Genomic DNA, 12,154 nt, shown 5'->3' with positions numbered 1-12,154 from the left:
CCAGCAGAGCCGTTTATAAAGCAATTTGCGGAAGCTTTCAGAGGGACGTGGAACGTCCCGTCTCCCCAGCTGACCCCCGTGTTGCCCTCCGTGCCTGGGGCTGGGTTTGCCCCGTGCCCTCCGGCTCCGGGGGAGCTCAGCCGCTGCCCGGCGTCGTGGGGCTTCTGGCAGGACCATGGGCAAGTCACGTTTTCCCTCTGGAGCCCATAATCCGGCTCGAATCTCGACGGGGAGAAGCTTGCTGCTGGGAATGACTCAGGTCCGAGTTTGGACCGTGCTTCATCCCAGGACTTGTCTGTGCCAGCTGTGAAAACAGCTTTAGCTTTAAAAAAAAAAAAAAAAAAAAAAAATCCTGAGTTATGCAGCCCTTAGCAAATAATTGTTGCATACACTGGTTAATTGTTTATCCATTAACCGACTGCGCCAATTAATCTGACAAGAGGAGCCCGGCTGTACCTGGCACAGGGAGGAGGAGGAGGATGCGGAGGATGCACACGCTTTCCGTGCTGGCTCCTGTCCGCCTGCTCTTCCTCCAGCCCTGTTGATGTGGTATTTGTCCGCTGGTTTCCTTCAAGTGTAACGCACAAAGCGTGTTTGGGCTTGTGTTCTCTCTGACCATGGAAAACCTCTTCTTTTGGAAAGCGCGTTAAGTTGCCATGAAGCAGGAGCATCTCTTCAGACTGGAGCCAAAAAAAAAAACCCCAAACTGTGTTTTGTTTCTAAACGTGAACGCAGACAGAAGAAGTACAAAGCAAGATGGTGCTTTATTTCCAGCTAGAGATGGGCAAAAAAGTTGTTTGCGTGGAGTGCCGAGTGGGAAATAAAATAGGATTTTATCGTACGTGACGGTGCAGAGCGGGGAAGCGCCGGGGCAGCTCTGGGCTCCCCCCTAGAACCCCCCGGGGTTATTTGGGAAAGCCGGGCGGCGTGGCCTTCCCCCTGGGAATGCCGTTTATGTACCCTTGCTTTCTAGGGAGAAAAATCAAACATCCGAAGCCAGCCTGTATCTGGTGGAATGACTTCGCTGCTAGGAGAAAATAAAAATGTACCTTGTGCTCTCCGAGTAACGCAAGTCCCCTGCAGTGTGTTGTTAGTAATAGGCGAAGTGTAAAGCTTCTGGCGGCGGGAGCTGGTTCTCCGTCGAGGCGCGGGGCGGCGTTCACGCGGAATTCCGGCCGCAGGGAGCTGGTGCAAACGGGGTGGAGCAGCGGGTAACTTCAGCGGCTCGGTCGTCCCGCGTGTCGGTGTACGTCCATCGGCGAGGATTAATGCCGATTCCCTTTTTTTGCCCTCCCTGGGCAGGAGGGGGGAGTGAGGTAGCCGGGAGTATAGGTGTGCGGGTTGGTGTTTGAATTATCCGGGCAGATCTCCCGAAGCGAGGTGCCAGCCCAGCGAGCCCCCAGCCCGGTCCTGAAGGCTCCTGGGCTGCGGTGGCATTCCCAGCCCCCGGTGGAGGGTGGCGGAGCCGCCAGGACCCTCGGAGCCCCCGCTCCCCAGATGCAGCTGTTGAGCCTGCGTTTACTTTGGTGTAAGAGAAGAGATGGACCCAGTTTTTCTCGATTCAAGTCTGTGTGCAAATGGATTTTATTTTTTTTTTTTCTTTGTCTGAAGGCAGCTGATTTTAACATGTTTTTGGGCTTACGTGATACCAGCCTTATGTAGTAATAAAATTATGTACTTGTTTCAAGGGGAAACGATAACGAAGAATGTTCTTTCGAAAGCAGCTAAACACATGAGGTATTAAAATGTTAAATTATTTCCAAATTACGGCATATCCAGTTCTATGGAGCTCACTCAAGAATAATTGCACAGTGTACTTTGCAGAATTTAACATCAGAAATGTTGCACTTTTTTTTTTTTTTTTTTAAAACACTCTTTCACACAATGTAAGAGCTTCCACGAGTATAAATGGGCATCCTTGTATTGGCTTCGGTAAAACGTTGCCAGTTTGTCCCGTCCATATTTTTTTTCAGCATAGCTGTCGAGCTGTGACATTTATTGCAGAGCAGGACAAAGATCGAAGGGACTTTTTATCACAGAGATGCCCAGGAGCTGTTGCTTGGCTGCGTGCAGGGACCAGCAGCTGGGCCCGCAGCCCCACGGTGAGTTGCAGAGCCTGGAGGAGGAGGAGGAGGAGGAAGCAGCAGCTTGGCAAAAACTCACAAGCGCTGAAAGCTTGTGCCAGTGTTAGTGGACGTGCCTCACATCTTTTTTTTTTTTTCTTTCCCTAATTTTATTTTTTTTCCTAATTTTATTTTTTTCCTAATTTTATTTTTTTCCTAATTTTATTTTTTCCTAATTTTATTTTTTCCTAATTTTATTTTTTTCCTAATTTTATTTTTTTCCTAATTTTTTTTTCCTAATTTTATTTTTTCCTAATTTTTTTTTCCCTAATTTTATTTTTTTCCTAATTTTATTTTTTTCCTAATTTTATTTTTTTCCTAATTTTTTTCCCTAATTTTATTTTTTTTCCCTATTTTTTTTTTTTTCCCCTAATTTTCTTTTCTTCTTCCTTCCCCGTTTTTGTCCTGACTCAGGCTCCTGGCACGGGTGGATGGGGATAATAAAGGTGGGACGTGCTGTAGTCGTCAGTGCCCAACCCTCTCCAGGTACCACTGCCTTCCCAGCGCCCGCTGTCCCCATCCCGAAGGGGCGGTGGGCTGGTCCCCTGCGGCCACCTGGGCTGTATAAGGGGTTCGAGCTCCCTGCGGAGGGGGGGCACCGATGGAGGGGGGAACCCCAAGGACGAGCTGCAGCCTTCACCCGTGTCGCTCGCAGGCTCTCTGCAGGCACCGGGGTGCCCCGGCCGCCGCTCTGCTCCCCGGGGCTGCGACTAGCTAGCCGAGGCGATCAGGCGAGTTGATGCAGAAGCTTCCTTGCTTTCCCTTTGAAATCAAGACGTGAAGGTACTTCTAAGCCGGAACCAACCCCTTGCGGGATTTTGTGGCTGGAAAGTGAAATGCTGCGTCGTTTCCATTTTAAAGTACAACCCGGAGCGTCTGAGTCCTGTGGTCGCTGGATTCGGGGGAAATTTTCTCGTGTAGCCCAAAGCTACCTGCACTTTTTCTCTGCTCTGGGCGGCGGTTTCCCGCAGCCGCAGGGCCGAGCGTTTTGGATCGGGGGCGCGGGATGGGAACGTTTGGGGGGAACGCGGGTAAGGGGCTGAAGGCGGTGCCGCCGGGGTTTCCCTCTGCCCCGCGGCGTTGCGGAGGGGATGGTGACGGCCCCGCTCCTTCCTCTCCCCCCCCAGCGCCCCGCGGCTCCGGTGCGCCGGTCCCTGACATGTCTCTGAGAGCCGAGAGCCACGCAGCCGCGTCAACGCTGAGGAAGATCGCCGCAGACATGAGTAACATCATCGAGAGCCTGGACACCAGGGAGCTCCACTTCGACGGGGAGGAGGTCGACGCGGAGGTGCCAAGTGACCCAAAAGGCACCGGTGAGTTGACGCCCGTACGTTCGCGCCCCGTGCCCCGCCTGGATTTAATAACCGGTAACCTGTTGACAGTTAGGTTACGATCCAAGTGGTTTTACCAAGCCTAGCCACTGACCCCGGTTTAGGACCAGGAGGCATTGCTCTTCGCACTTGAGCTCCTCAAGTCCCTTCTGCGAAAGCTGCTCTTTAAGCTCTCTTAAATAAAACCTGGTCTATTTTAGCGGAGTTAACGCTGCTGTGTAAATACTCCCGTATTAAAGTATTGCAGCTATCTGCTGGCTTTCATGCCCTCGTTGATCGTTTACGAAGCTGTTGAACTAACGGGGTTTGTGGTCCTTCCAGCGTGCATTCCCTTCTCTGCCATCTATCACACCCATGGGTTCAAAGAGCCGGGCACGGAGACGTACCTCACGGGATGTCCTGTTCGAGTGCGTGTGTTGGAAGTTGAACGCTTTACTTCCACAAAGAAGGTCAGAACTTCCAGAAATTTCGTTTGATTTCCATAGAACTGTATAAAAATGCTGTTTGTGGCTAATGTTGCGCGTGCTTGTTCATGGGCTGAGGAAGCAGGAATGCCTGAGTCTCAGCAAATGCTTAAGAGAGAGGGTTACCTGTCTGTTTATAAAACCTAACAAAGCCGAACAAGAAATTGTGAGACAGAATGATCCTTAAGTAAAATTGAATGAGGGCTCTTCAGATGCGCAGCTGCAGGAAAATGACTTATTTCAAGGCTGCATCCCTTGTGGTGGTGGTGGTCTCCTCTGCAGGTACCGAGCCCCAACGTTTACACCATCGAGCTGACCCATGAAGAGTTCACCTGGCAGGTAAAAAGGAAGTTCAAGCACTTCCAGGAGTTGCACAGGGAGCTGCTGAGGTACAAAGCCTTCGTGCGCATCCCTATCCCTACCAGGAGGTGAGCGCGCAGCCCTGCGGACGCGGTGGGCTTTGGGAAGATGTGATCTTCTCTTCTCTTTTAAGAGCGTATCAGTTTGGCTTCACTGATCCCATTTACTTCGCTGGAAGGAGGGGAGGGCAGAAGAATTTAGTCTCTACAAATATTTAGCAGCTATAATAAAAATAGTTAATCTCTATGTATTTCGCAGCTATAGTCTATGTGGTGCAAGCATCTCTCTGCTGATGCAGAAAGCACGTTGGGTCCCAGGTCGTCAGCTTTGGAGCTGAATTTGCCTCGAACTTGGGGAAGGGTTATGCTAACGCTAATGGAAATTGGTGCGCTGTGGGTTTTTTTGCCAGCATGGGCTGGGTGTGGGAGGTACGGGGGTCCCTGGCACGGGTGGTCAGCCCTGCCCAGGCTGGCCTTGGTGCTGGGGGTGGCTGGAAGCGTAAGGGGAAAGAGAAATGGGAAGAGAAGAGGCAGGAGCCTCCCGATGTGGAGAAATGTGGGGAGGTGATATTAGGAGAGGTGAAATTATCAGGGGTTAAGGGCTGGGGGAACATAATGCCCTAAAAATAGGTCTTAGGCTCCCTGGCCTTATAAGGGCAAAAGGGGACCCTCAAAAATCAAACTCTGATATTTCTGTGTTGTATTTTTGCTTGTGAGCCAGTTGCAGCACACTGGCTTCTTAAGTGAATCCACGCTTGCTTTTTTTTTGCTTTCCTGCCCACCCATCTCAGTTTTTAAGAGCTCGGATAGGAAAAATAAAAGCACTGCAGAAGAAGGGTTACGTATCGAGGCATGTACGCGCTCGCAGCACTTAGTCTTGACATCGGGGTTTGTTTTTCCTTCCAGTCACACGGTGAGGAGACAATCCATCAAAAGGGGAGAGCCGAGGCAGATGCCGAGCCTGCCGCACACCGCGGAGAGCACGGTGCGGGAAGAGCACTTCTCCAGCCGGAGGGTGAGTGCCCGGCTCGGTGTGCGGGGGCCGGAGGGATGCTCTGGGGGGGGCTTCTGAGGTGCAGAGATGCCAGGCAGGTTGCTTGCAAAGCCACGCGCTGTCGAAGCCCTTGTTTTATTACCGTTAAAGTCTTTTGCTTGACAGACTTAGGCTTTGACAAGTCCAGCTTGAACGCCAAATTCTCCTCCGCGCGAAGAGGAGGATGCTGCTCCCAGGGTTCGCACGGGCGAAGTTTTCCCCTGCAGTTGAGGAAAACCAGAGTGCCGAGAGTGGCTGTTCCCCTCCTCCCACCTGCTCCGATTTAAAGATAGAAGAGCCAGTTCGCAGAGTCAGGTTGCGTGACGGAGGCAGCCCCGTGGCCATCAAAATCTGAGAGATTTCAGTTCTGTCCCCCTCTGAAAGAGGAGATGACAGTCGGGCTCTTGATGCTGAAGTGGGTAATTTTAGCCGAGGCACATGTGTTCTGTGTAACTTCATCAGATGTTAACAGATGGGCCCTTCTATGAAGAGGGTGGATGTCTTCCTACCTCTTCATCGCAGCTTTGCTGTTTGTGAAGAAAAAAAAAAAAAAAAAAGAGTCTGTAAAAAGCCATGTTTGTTCACCCTGTGCTTATCGTTCTCTTTCTGCTGTTCACTCCTTCCCTGAGCTTTCTGCTGCTGAAGCCTCAAGCCCCCAAAGGTTGTGTCTCGTGGCTGTGCAGTGCAGATAACCCTCCCTGCTGCGCACGGCTTTGCTGCTGCGCGGGAAGTTTCAGGAGAGAGGTGTTGGTTTAAAAGAGGAAGAAAAATGTTTTCTAGCTCCCTTCCCTGCCAGCGCCTTGGTTCCCTTGTGGGAACCCCACGGCTTTCACCGTGGGGATGTATATCCCTGCTGCCCAGCTGGGTAGCTCAGTGCCGTGATGCTAACGCCGAGAAGGACGAAGGTCCCGATGGCATTTGTTTCTTCTCGGTTTCTTTTAGGTCCTGTAGGACTCTGCCCAGCTTCCCGTGCCCAAACAGCTTAATCTCTTCTTTGCCCAGTTGCCATGAGGATGGGAAGAGATTTCTCTCTCCTGTAATGGTTTTTTTTTTTCCCTTCCCCTCCTGGCCGGGGAGGACAGGCTCTCCAAACACCGGTGGTCCGGCCACTGCCCTCTCCGTGGCTTTGGGACAGGTCAGCATGGTCACCGTGCTCCTCACCTCGTGAACCTGGTGTTTAACCAAAACAGGCGCTCTCAGTTGCGGCTGAGGCTGTGTTTCCCAACAAAGCTAATTTGTGTGGGTCAGAAACAGCAGGGACTGATTTTTGTGTTTAAAATTGTTCTGAAACTTGGGCTCAGTCAGGAAAGTTGACCTCCAAAGTGACAGTGCCAAGGAACAGGTCTGCTGGTGGAAGGTACAAACACAGATCTGTGAACAGTAAACAACCTGCGATCGAACTGTTTATGCTGCCGAGCTATAATCTTCTCTGAGCACATAATAATGTATTTATTTATCCATTCAAGCTGAAAAGCGTGTCTGATTTCTTGATGGCTTCCTAATGCCAGACAGTTGGGTTGTGGGGTTTTTTTCTTGAAAATTCCTGCATCTTATTTAAAGTTTCAATGTTTTAATTGTAGAAACAGCTGGAAGACTACTTGACAAAGATCTTAAAGATGCCGATGTACAGGAACTACCATGGAACAGTAAGTAGAAATTAGTTTGCTTAAATGCCTAAAGAATATTCGCTTTACAAGTGTTGAATTCGTTGGAAGAAGACATGCAGCTTATATAAGAAACATTTTACAGCTGTTTTGCAAGCATTTTGGCTTAGCTGGTTTCTCCAGCATGGAGGTAATATGATTAAAACCAAAGGAAGAGTGAATGGCTCAGTCTTGGAGGTCACTGTTATAACACAGTGATAACTTTCGCCAGGTAGTCCAGTCCAGAAAGCTGATTATACATGTATGATGTAGTGGGTTTCTGTTTAATTCTGGGGAGCGTTTAAGATGATAAGATGAAGTTTTAAATACTTAAACAACTGGAGTCCAAACTGTATTTGGAATCGCTCTTTCAGTCTGGGCTTTGTCTGTGGTCCTGGGTGCAAATTGGTCTCAGGTTCCTATTCTGTGCAGTTTCACTGGACGTTGGTGACGCTGAGTTTGTATAAGTGATACCCATTCATCTCTGCGGGGATTTTGTCACTTCCAAAGGGAGATGGTAATTGGCTTATTTCCCCGAGTTGATAGGTTTTTTTGAAATGAGGAGAGATGTCAAATCCAACTTCAGGCCTATTTTAAGCAAAAAATGAAAAGCCATCCTCAAGTGTTTCTTCAGTAGTCCTCACCTGTCAGCCACAGCTGTAACATCTCCCTGGGATGGTAATTTATTTCCCCTTTTCTTGGCTGCATAATGACTGCGTTTCTCCATCTTTTGTATTATCAGCAAAACCTGGTGCACGCATTGAGTAGCTGCAGAGCTTAGTGACATTTCTGAGCAAGGGGTGATAACTGGGAACATTCGGTTTTCAAACAAGCCAGAAATGTAGTCTGAACTTAGGGTAGCAGCCAGTTCTTCTCTTTGACTTCAGTTGTTGTTGTTTGGTAGGTATTCTGCTCTTTTGCAGGATTTCAGTTGTGTGGGGATGTTGGGCAGCTCGTAGCTGGATGTCGTGCCCGAAAGCTGTGTGCTGTTATTGCAGAGCTCAGCGTGCTGAGCGCTGTTTGTTATACGGCGCAAAGCGCTCGTCCAGTTTTGGCCATCGTGCTTTGGGTCGCAAGAAATCTTCAGACTCAGGCTGAGGGAGCTGCGTTCCTTGCAGAGTGCTGCTTTTGGGGACGGGCTGTGGAGCTTAAGTGCGATGCAGTCAAGAGCTGTGTTAGTCTGCCTGTGGAAAATAGTTATCTTTTGTTCTAAAGGCAAGATTGGGATAACTTGGCAATTTTGATCAGTAGCATATTGCAAAGCGGGGAAGAGTTATTTTACAGCGCGGATCCGTCTTGTCACTCTTAGGCATTGCTTTTTTTTTCAAATATTTTGGAGAATTTCTGCTCGCGTGAGAACGTGGGTCGTCCTCTGACGGGGCTGCGGTTCGAGGCTGGCTGCCGCGATGGGGCCAGGCGAGGAGACGAGCGGTCTTGCCTTGCGCGGGCAGCTGTGGGGCTCTCCCCTCCTCCTGCGCTGAATCGCCCTTCTGTCCCCAGCCTCCCGAGCCAGATGTCACTTTGCACATAAATTCTCAGTTTATTGTTGGCTGTCGCTGGGTTTGGCCGCAGCAAAGCGTTCGGCGAGGACTTTGCTGCTGATGGTGGCGGCGCCGCCAAGTGCAGCGGGTCCTGCAGGCGATGCTGGAAGAAAGCACAGGGAGAAAAATGTTTCCTTTAAAAAAACCACCGAAACAACCCCCACCATTCTCAGACTAGAGACTAAAGTGAAGATTTCTGGCGCTTTCCTTGGAACTGTCTTTGTCCTCCTTAGGAAAAAAAAAAAAAAAAAGAGGGCTTTGCTCTTCCTGTGGTTGAGAAGTCTTTTGCCTGGACGCTGACAAACGTTGCAACTGTCTTCATCTTTGAGCACATTTTGATTCCTGTGTGTTCCTCATCAAATCCGTGCACTGAGGCGTTTTTTAAAACCCTAAATTCTTTACCAAGTCAGACATGGAGTTGAAATGGCAAGCTGCGACCTCCCTGATGTGTAACCCTTGGTCCTTGTGAAGAGCCTGCCCGGGTCGATCGCATCGCCTCGGACGCGTTTCTACATCCGACCTGCACAATTTAATTAATTCTTTTTTTTTTTTTTTTTTTTTTACTACTTTTATTTTGCATTTGCGGCTAATTATTTGTCAGTGAGAGGATCAGCACTTTATACGCCGTCTCGAGGAGTTGCCATGCACTTGGAGAGTCGAGCCTGCAAGTCGAGCTTGTGGCAGTTTGGCAGACCTGAAGTCGGCGGTGGGTTGAGGATCAGGTCCACGGTGACCACCTTACGTTGTAGGGGTTGTGCATCCTCTGGTCTTTCTAGGTGACACTCCTGCAGGCTGTGGAAATAGAACCTACTGAAGCGTCATCATTTAGAGATGTACCAAGTGTCCCTCGCTCTGACCGGGTAGCTCTGACTGATAAAATTTACAGCCTTCTCACATTTCCCTTAATTTCTCAGCATTCATTGTAACAGAGTATTTTGCGTGGAGTTCACAAATAGATTGGTAGATGCATTGTATTTTGTGATCGGACCCGAAACTTCATAGCCTTTCGGTTTGGGTTTTTTTTTTTTTCCTTTTGGCTATGTGACTTATGATTATATCTCATATCTTCTAGTCCTTTCCAAAACCTTTTTATAGTACTTCTGGGCTGAAGTGCTTCAAGACAATTACCGTTAAAATGAACGTTGTGGGAATATGAGTGTGTTAATTGTCCACACTTTTTTCCGGGAAATGGAAATTAGGGGAATATAGCCCAAAACCATTAGGAAACGGGGCCCATAGTCTTGACTGTACTCCATATAGAAATTTTATTAATTGGACCTTTGCATCCCTTTCTTTGTATGAGCTGCAATAGTTGAAAGATGCCTAAGCAAAATAAAAAATAAGGTTTGGTTGAACTAGAGTGTGTATGTCTAACACTTTGCATGAGCTTTATAGTGAGTGTAAAAACCTCATCTTAAGTGGAAGCAGTACAATGAAAGAACCACTCAGATACGCGAGAGTGACTGCTGTTTTGCCTCTGATATGCCATTTGGATGTGCGGACCATTGCAAAGGTCTCCACCCAGCCCTTCAGTATTTTTAGTTACTGCACTTGAACTTCAGCACATTTAATATTTTTTTAAATTTGCGTTTAGTATAAGCCAATTTTTTTGTGTAAGAAATAGCTGGCATCTTTTGCCGAACAATATTATTCTGAAGAGTGGTATAATTTCATTTTTTATTGCTAGCCACAGCTGCTAATCAACTCTTTATGGTTTTTTTTAACCCACTAAATTAAAAACAAGAGTCAAAATGAAAACACAGTGTGGAGCTGCTGCATTTTTTTGTGAAATGCAGATGCTCTATGAAATTTTCGCTTTCATAAATCATGCGTGCTCGACATTGCTGGCAAAACGGGACGATTTAAAACCGTGGCTCGTGCACCTTGCAGCTGGTTCTCCACCTTTCATAGCTTGTCTTTCTGCAGCTGATCACTCCCATCTGTTTTGTTGTTGGTTTTTTTTTTTTTTTCTTTTTATTGCTACAACAATGTCATTGAAACTACATTCTCTCGGCCCGTATCTCATACTTAAAATATTCTGCTGCGGATCGCTCTGAAACCAGAGCAGGATGCTGGCTCCCCTGGGAGGCAGCTGGGCAGCGCAGGAATTCAGATGTGAAGGAGATGAAAGTGCCTCGCTGCTCTGCGTTCCCCTCTCGGTTTTTCTGTGAATGACGAGCACCTCGGATGAAAGGCACCGTAACAGTAAAAATAGCTAATGCAGCAATAATAATAACAATAAATCATTCCATCAGATATTTTCCACTGCGCTGAGGAATTTTCCTTCTAACTGGTGGAATTTATTTTTGGTTTTTTTACAAACCAACGCTCCTAATTGGCACGGCTTGAGCAACGTGTTGGATGGGCTTCTGTCACCGTTGTTGCCATTTCAAAGACTCCTCGGCTGAAAAGCAGATTGCTGCGCTGCCAGACAATCTTTCTTTCATTTTTATGTGGCAATAGTTCTGTTTCTGCAAGTAATTTTTCCCCCTGGTTTTTCTTTTTGCTTCTTTGAGGACAATTATTTCTCTGCATGCAATGCTTCTCAAACTGCTGCCAGCTTCCTGGCTGCAGCCAACGTTTTCAAAGGGTTTTGACATTTGTGCGGGTTTTTTTTTTTTTTTTTTTGTGCGTGCCCACTGTGAGAGAGATGTCTGGGTTTCTGACTCATCTGATGGGGAATGCCAGCCATTTTCTGAAGAAATGAAAATGGGATCCAGGGCAAAGAACTGGCCTGAGACTTCGCTTGGGACCTCTGATAAGAGCTTGTAGGATACGCTGGGTTTTCAGATACTCCCCATCCCGCTCCAAGTGTCACTGCAAAAACAGCTGGAACGTTTGTGGGTGACACCCGGTGCTTTTCCAGAATGTGTGGCGAGAGCAGCGATAGCAGGATTGTTCGTAAAAGCACGGAACAACCCGTTCTAGCCACTTTTTGAAAACAGGCTGAAATCACCCCAAAATGAGGGCATTAATTTGCCTCTACTGAATAGAGGTTACTTTATGTCCCTGAGCTACTCGGAGGAGAACAACAGATGCTTTGTGCTTCTCTGTGACCTAATTGGTGTGAGAAGTTTGGGAAGGAGCAGCGGAGCGTGAGGAGGAGGAGGAGGAAGGATCTTCTGTCCTGCTGCCGCTTCTGTGGGGCAAAAATGACGGTGTTGGGAAAGGAGCCGGAGCCGGCCTCACCATAACTGCAACATGGACTTTTGCCCCAAATTTACTGATATTCTTTGTTACGTTAGTGTTTGAAGATACCTCCCGAGGCTTACGGGTCCGCCCATGTCATCCCTGTGCAAAATCGGATTTTTGCCGCTGAGGACCCTGAGGTTGGCTTGCCGAAGAGGAGGTGACGGTGGCCACCTCGGAGCAGAGCCGTTCCTTGGGGGGTGGCCCCTGAACTGCCGTGGGACGTGGGTGGGCATGGCGTGAAGCTGTCCCCGAGGCTGTCTGACGTCCCAGCCGCGGTCGGGAGCGTCGGGTTCAGTCCCGGACTTTGGTCGCGGCGGGCTTCATCGCCAAAACCGGTGGTTAGAGGGTTCCCTCTGGCTTGCTGCCTGACCAAAGGGGAGAGCAACTCCTGCCCTCACCCTGCCCTGAGCGCCTTCCCGCGCTCGGACGGTTTTATGCAATAATAAATTAAAAGTGCCTGGGTGCAGA

The 12,154-nt window shown here is 48.6% G+C and overlaps 1 protein-coding gene across 3 annotated transcripts in view; it reads left to right on the top strand.

The window, feature by feature from the left end:
• Positions 1–12,154, top strand: part of PLD1 (phospholipase D1) — a 67,301-nt gene that overhangs the window by 14,768 nt on the left and 40,379 nt on the right. For all 3 annotated transcript variants that reach the window (XM_030027727.2, XM_030027726.2, XM_030027728.2), the window contains exons 2-6: positions 3,251–3,436; positions 3,776–3,903; positions 4,201–4,346; positions 5,184–5,292; positions 6,891–6,956. In XM_030027727.2, coding sequence (XP_029883587.1) covers positions 3,283–3,436; positions 3,776–3,903; positions 4,201–4,346; positions 5,184–5,292; positions 6,891–6,956 — 603 coding nt within the window. In that variant the 5' untranslated portion in view covers positions 3,251–3,282. The remainder of the gene's footprint in view (positions 1–3,250; positions 3,437–3,775; positions 3,904–4,200; positions 4,347–5,183; positions 5,293–6,890; positions 6,957–12,154) is intronic.

The sequence above is a fragment of the Aquila chrysaetos genome, chromosome 10 (assembly GCF_900496995.4).
Source record: "Aquila chrysaetos chrysaetos chromosome 10, bAquChr1.4, whole genome shotgun sequence".
Lineage (NCBI taxonomy): Eukaryota > Metazoa > Chordata > Aves > Accipitriformes > Accipitridae > Aquila > Aquila chrysaetos.
Note: the sequence above shows the minus strand (reverse complement) of the source record. Positions and strands in the feature narration are given on the sequence as shown.